At 34.9% G+C, this 7,096-nt stretch overlaps 1 protein-coding gene across 1 annotated transcript; it reads right to left on the bottom strand.

Annotated features, from left to right (window-relative positions):
- Nucleotides 1-4,260: 4,260 nt before the first annotated feature.
- Nucleotides 4,261-5,075, bottom strand: LOC108916230 (myb/SANT-like DNA-binding domain-containing protein 3). The gene is made up of 2 exons (XM_018722441.1): nt 4,685-5,075; nt 4,261-4,376 (listed from the first exon to the last, which is right to left on the bottom strand). The coding sequence occupies exons 1-2, from the start codon at nt 5,073-5,075 to the stop codon at nt 4,261-4,263; spliced, it is 507 nt and encodes a 168-aa protein (XP_018577957.1).
- Nucleotides 5,076-7,096: the final 2,021 nt, after the last annotated feature.

The following is a 7,096-nucleotide window of genomic DNA, read 5'->3' as shown; positions in this document are numbered from 1 at the left end:
ATAATTACATTGATTAATTACGGATTAAATATATTTTACAGCTGTTTAATTAAATGTCAACAAAAAGGCATTTCATCTTAAGTAACAATCCTATAGGATGACGACTACGCGACTACTTCTTCCTTGAGATACCCGTCGAACGAATACATGATAAATATTCCGAGACCCAAAACGAATTATTGTATCTATGAGTATTAGACGATTCAGTAAAATATAATACCAAATCTGAAATACAAGCGTTCAATAAATATTCCGAACCGATTCCGAGTATTACCGATTATCGTGATTACATGTATCGACTTGGAAAAGAATATCTGCTTAAAAAGTAATAAGTATCGAATACTTTTCTCATCGATTACTCAGTATTCGTTACTTATTCAAGTAGCGGATAAAAAGTAACGAAAAATTACATTATTGACATCACTACGATCTATCAAGTAGTAGTTCCAAGCGCGCAGCCGAGCTGTGCGAACGTGTCTGTGCAGAGAAGTAATGAGTGTTCGGTGCGAGGAACAGTGAAGTGGAAGCTTTACAAAAAAAGTTTAGCCTTTATTAGGACCTGTAAAGAATTCTTTTCATTTTTCATTATTAACAACCGAGGTAATCTCAGCTTAGGCAGAGAGGCCACTGGCATTTTCGTTACAGGTATCACTGCTCGGGAGGAAGGTGCTCTGTCGAGGTCTCCAACCCCGATGGAGGGCGACTGCTCGGGCGCAACGATTCCGGCGACAGCAGGCCAGGCTCCCCTAGGTCACTCACGAGTCATAGCCACAAGAAAGAGCTGGCAAAAGAGAATGCCAGGCTGCGACAGATATTCGATGATCTCAAGATCGAACTGAGAGAACAAAGAAAGGCGTTCAAGAGTCCTTGAACGCTTTTCTGAGAGCAACATGTGGAATTTCTAAACACCCTTAAGGAGCAACAGGCCCCTAAAAGGAAGAGCCAAGCATGTCGAAGAAGAAGCCTGCGAAGGCGGCGGAGATACCCGTTGTCGAATAGGCGAGAAAGGCCCCTGAGACCAAGCCAGCGATGACGTCGGAGAGCGCTGCCTCCGCAGAGAAAGCCGATAAAATACCGCCGGTCATCCTTCGCAAGAAGGAGCAATGGTTAGAAGTCAGCAAGAAAATCTGCTTTACCACCAGGATTAGGTTGACGGATGAAGGTATCGCCATTCACCAGCAAACGCCCGATGGTTATCACGCGCACTCTCGCGGACGAGGATAAAGAATTCCACACTTTCTCCCTCCCAAACGAGTGGACACTGAGTACCGTGATGAGATGGGATTTCCAATGAAGAAATCCGATCTGATCTTCTGGAACAGGGTGTCAATGTCTCTTATGTTTTCAGAATGACCAACGGTACGACCTCCTAAAGGTAACAAGATGCTGCCACCTCGTCGTTAGGGTCGAGGCTCAGCGTGCCAGGACCGCGCCCAGCAGCTGTTGTGCCCTGGCTGTCAAATGGCTGGCTGTGCTCGAAGACCTCGGCTAAATACGCCAACTGTGGTGAAGAGCATCCCACGAGGATACACACACATATGACGAATTAGAGTTATTTACAGCATGCCTAATTTTATTGAGATAATTAATAAAAACAATCAAATACAATAAAAAAATGCTGCAGATAAAAGTAACAAAGTTGATGTTATTAAATTTAGTACAACTTATTACAAAAACTATTCAAAATGGCCATCATTGTTTCTACAACAGAGGTCAATTCGACGAAGAAAGTTAAAAAACACCCTATGCAGTTCTTAAGGCCTATTTTTTAAAACATTTATTGCATTTTGGATATGCCTTCACAACTCTTCTTCAGCGTTAGATGTGGAAGCATATTGTTGTTTTCAAAGTGCCCCAAAGATAATAGTCGCAAGGTGTAAGTCTGGTGAACTCACAGGCCAGTTAACAGGAACATTATCCGCTCTACTGACGCATCGACAAGGGATTTACTATGAAAATCACGGGGCGATATAACTAATAAATTTCCTGGATATTTTATTTTCATAGTCCCTTCCAAAATGTGAGGCACACTTTTTGAAGGCATATAAAATTTGTTTAGCATTATGTATCGGTATTTTGGCTAGACCCATAAAAAATAAACATTCTTTAAAACTTTATAGATCGTATTCATAATTTTCTTGGAGAACTGTTGTGTAGATACACTGTTTTAAATGGTTTTCACTTCCACTTCATTTACGTGATTATTCCTCTTAGGGCCGGTTGTATAATAGAGCTCAAATGAGGGCTCACCGTTGAGCTTGTGATGAACTGTCATTTCCAGTTGTACATACAAAGCTTTCTATTTAAGCAAAGCTCAACTCCGTGTTAAACAGAGCTTCCGTTTGCCCTAGGCTCAGCATTGGTTTAAATCAAATTCGTTATTTTTATCGTTTTGTAGGTTAGGTGTTAGGTTAGTTGGTGTTCAACTAACAGAAACAAATTGAATAAACTTGTATTTTTTCGTAAAAACTCAACAAAAAATATTAAGTGATGATGAAGATTTTCTTCAACTCGTTAATATAATTGCACATCCAAGGGCACCAAAAACTTATAGAAATAGACAAAATCATTTTGAGATATGGAATGAGAACGAATTTATAAAGAGATTTCGATTATCAAAGAATGCAGTCCGATTTATTATAGAAAATATTGAAAATCAAATTTCATCACATACAGACAGGTAATATATAATTATAATTACAATTGCTTTGCTAGTAAGTATCTAATGAAATATAAATCTATATTTCAGAAATCATGCAGTAAGTGCAGAAGAAATGGTTCTTCTAACATTACGTTTTCTTGCTACGGGAGCATTTTTACAAGTAAATGCTGATTTTATAGGAGTAGACAAGTCAACAGCGAGTAGAATTGTAGACAAAGTGTGCCGTGCAATTGCAAGACTTAATACAACTTTCATTAAAATGCCACAAACTGAAGAAGACATGCAAATAGCGAGCCAAAAATTTTATAACATAAGTCGTTTTCCAAAGTGTATCGGTGCATTAGACTGTACGCATGTGAAAATTTCATCACCCGGAGGCCAAGAACCAGAAAATTTTAGAAACCGGAAGAACTTTTTTTCTTATAATGTCCAAGTAATTTGTGATGCTAATGGAAAAATAATCAACATAGTGTGCAGATGTCCAGGGTCTGCACACGATTCTACTATTTTTAATAATTCAAATGTGAGGGCAGATTTTGAAACTAATAGATTCAATGGATATGTGTTAGTGGGAAACAGTGGATATGCTGTACGACTATATCTTTTAACGCCTCTTCTAAATCCTCAGTTAGACAAATTAGAACTAGAAACCCTATTGAAAGGTGTTTTGGGGTATGGAAGCGAAGATTTCCTATATTAGCGTTTGGAATACGTCTGAAGCCAACGAAAGTGGAAGCAGTTGTGGTTGCTACATCAGTTTTGCATAATATTGCACTTTTATTTAAGGATCCAATGCCTCCACCTAATGAAGAAGAACAAGTTGCAATTGATATTGCAGACAATGTTCCAAATGAAAATATTAGAGAAATTGGGGCAGTTAATGTAAATAACTTGATTAGGCATCAATTTATTAATTATTTTAATGAATTGAGGCAATAGATGTACATGTTATGTTCTATTTAAAGTAAAAAACACTATTAATGTATTGTAGTTGTAATGTAATAAAATAAATATATAAATTTTTTAATTCTTTGAACTGTATTATTTACATGAAAATAACATTTAAATACAAACTTCAGCTTTATTCAAATTTGCTAATGAAAATACTTCTTACACGATAATAATTTATTTAGAAAACTAACAAATGAAACATTCAAATATAATTAATTATTTTGCAGTTTTGCTTTTTGTAAGAGTAAAATTTCCAAGCGAATTTTATGTTCAGCTTCTAACATTTCCATTTTTTCCTGAACTCTTCCTTTAATAAAGCGATTTCGAAATTGTGTTTTTCTTGCATTTGTTCTAACTTTAATGCATATTCTGCTTCATTTTGCTTGTCTTTAGAACTTTCAATGGCACATTTTGCATCTGCCCACTGACTAATTTTTTTAGTGATATCTTCAGTACCTTTATGTTTTGAAGTATCTGTGAAGAAAAATATTTTTAAAGAAATATTAAAAACTATAACTCAAAAATACCTCTAAAATTAGGTGTAAGTGCCTTCGATTTCTTCGATCGCAACATTGTGGGTGTGTATTTTCCCCAGTTTTGCTCAGCCACACCTACAATTTAATTTTATAAAACATGAACTTTTTTAATTACTTTGTGAGGAAGTCTTTACTACATTCAGATTCATCTATTTTAGACTCGACTCCAGATAAACGAGAATGAGACATATTTCCATTTTCAGCTCCAGAAGTGTCTATTACATAGTCTAAAAATGAAACATACTATTTAGATAACACAATAATTATAATACCTACACTTTTATAATCACCATGCTCCATACAGTTATTATAGGATTTTCAAGACTCATTGAAATTTGTGAATCATCACCTAAAAGTAAGTAACACATAAATGTAAATGGTATAACAGCACTAGATAATCAAAATACATTATTACCATTAAAATACGTAGCTGGTTCATTCCCTGTGTTATTCTGGGTTGCATCGTCTATAGATATAGCTATAAATTAAGACATAGGCATAGGTACTGATTTTTTTATGAATAATTACTACTTACTGCTACAATCATAATCAAATTCTGATGGAAAACCTTCCATCCTACTGCCTAAAATTTCTTTTATGCTGTTTTCGGTTTCTGTCCATTTCACATCCATAGGGGGACCACCGCCCGTTGTTCTCATGTAGCACTCTTCTTCTGCAAATTTCTTTTTTGCTCTTTTCTTTATGTTGTCATATTTTTTATGCAATACCTTTTGACTCCTAAATATTTCACAATTTATTGCATTAAATTCTGTTTCAATGCGCTTCCAACAGTTACTTTTCTCCGTTGTGTTTATTGAATCTGTTAACTTGCATTCAATAACAGAGCGGTACTTTTTTATTAAACTGATTAGTATTCCTTCTTCTTTGGCACTAAAATTTACTGATCTCTTTTTATCTTTATTCATTTTTCTTAATATAAATTGCAAAGAACGAAACCTCCACCTCTATAACTAATGCCTAAGTAATACTTTATATTTTCAATATAATTTACTATCTTACACAGATAATCTTAAATTCACAAGAATTAAAAAAATGTGTATTACCAAATAGGAATGGATTATATAATGTACTAAATAATCTCACAAGACAATAACAAGTAACAAGACCTTTCTGTTTTTGACAAAAATTACGCGGGAAATGTAACATACAGCTTAATACGCATGCTTCAGCAGTACCAACTTTGTTAAAATCACGGTTCAGTTGAACTCTAGATGGGAGCAACTTGTACAACGAATTGTTAAACTCAGCAGCAGTTTATGTAATCCTCAGCTTAAGTGAGTAACCACTGAGCTCCGGGTTTGTACAACCGGCCCTTACAGTTCTCTCATTATATCTGTCAAATCGGTTGATGATGAGTCTTGGAAATTTTCGCAATTAAATATTTCCAAGATAACGATTTACTTTAGAAGTATTTGCAAAGAATAAATAAATTTGAAATTTTATTTGCATTATTACAGGATACATATTACAATAATTCACAATGTGCTAAACACATTTATATGCATATATTATTTATACATTTTTTTAACTTTTAAACAATTACAAATAGAATAGTGACAGCTGTGATAGAGTCCGGTAATTATTTTTATTTATTTGTTCTCTCTCTAGCTATGACAGAGCTGTGACAGAGTCCGAAGCATGAGGAATGAGAGACCTTGATTCGGTCGTCTGGGGTCAAGGTCTCCTCATTCCTCATGCTCCTCAGTCTGTCACAGCGCTTTCATTTGCACACTACTTACTTCCAAATTTTGAAAATGAATATTTTTCTGTATCTTCCACTTCAATGGAAAGGACTCATTAATAAACGATTTAATTAATATTTATGAATTTTGAAGATTACTTTTTTTATTCTGTATTTTCTGGAAGATCTACACAGTGCTTACAGTATATGCCTTATATAATGTCCCTTACTTTCACTTTAATTTTCAATAACGGACATCTATGGGTTGGGAGTTTATTAATTAATAAACAATTTAAATAATACATATAAATCTTGAAAATTATTTGTTTTTCTATTTCTGGATGGTGGCTATAATGTCCTTTATGTGGACCCCAATTGTATCTAATGAACCAGTTTTAATTTTCATTTTTATATTAGAGGTTTTGATATATTTCTCTTTGACTATTTTCTGACCGAATTTGAACTCTTAAGTGCTGGACTGTAATGCAGCGGCGTTGTTGGCGGCACAGCGGTGGGTTTGACTGTGTGTAAGACCGTCCTCATTCGACGAACGTTGTAAGGCACATTAACCAAAATCGCTGGTTAACTGGGTATTCCACCGTCAGTGTCGTGCAGCGACTCATAGACCTTCGAAGTTGGCTGTGTGTAACACCACTTCCAGGAGAAATTTATCGCACTCAGCCCGCTGAACACACATTAACAGAAATTATTAAATTTTACTTTTTTATTTTAATATGTTATAAATATTAAATAAAATGCTCCGGTTCAAATCTGGGCCAGATGTTTGGTATTTAGCTAAGTAATTTCAAATTTTCTATTGTTATGGACAGTAATTGCTATATATGTTAGTTACACTTTACACTGCTAAATAACTATAAAAACCAATGCTTTTAAAAACTGTATACAGGAGTGTCGGGTATTTTTAAGAATGTATAAGGTGTTGCCTACCCTATAGGACTGGTGGTAGGGACTACATGCTAGCCGTCGATGTTGGCTAACAAACTAGTTAGTTACTTATAAAAACTCGTGATAGATAGACGTTTTGATAGCGTATGAAAATAAATATATTGTACCGAGTATGTAAAATAAAGTAATACAGTCCACAACAACGTGAGGTGTTTAATTATACCAGTTAGGGTCTTAGATTAAATAAAATCAGAAGAGAGAAAAATTCAAGCCCAGTAAATTGGCTGGGCTATACATGGTCCTTCTCACCTGATTACATTTGGGTATCAGGAAATCAGC

This window comes from Anoplophora glabripennis, unplaced genomic scaffold (genome assembly GCF_000390285.2).
Source record: "Anoplophora glabripennis isolate ALB-LARVAE unplaced genomic scaffold, Agla_2.0 scaffold1853, whole genome shotgun sequence".
Taxonomy (NCBI): domain Eukaryota; kingdom Metazoa; phylum Arthropoda; class Insecta; order Coleoptera; family Cerambycidae; genus Anoplophora; species Anoplophora glabripennis.
Note: the sequence above shows the minus strand (reverse complement) of the source record. Positions and strands in the feature narration are given on the sequence as shown.

Excerpts from the sequence above, each read along its gene's own strand:
- LOC108916230 (XM_018722441.1), bottom strand. The coding sequence starts at position 5,075 with ATGAATAAAGATAAAAAGAGATCAGTAAATTTTAGTGCCAAAGAAGAA. Across the intron at positions 4,377-4,684 it reads ATTTGATTATGATTGTAGCA|ACTATGTAATAGACACTTCT; the intron begins GTAAGTAGTAAT and ends TTTCATTTTTAG.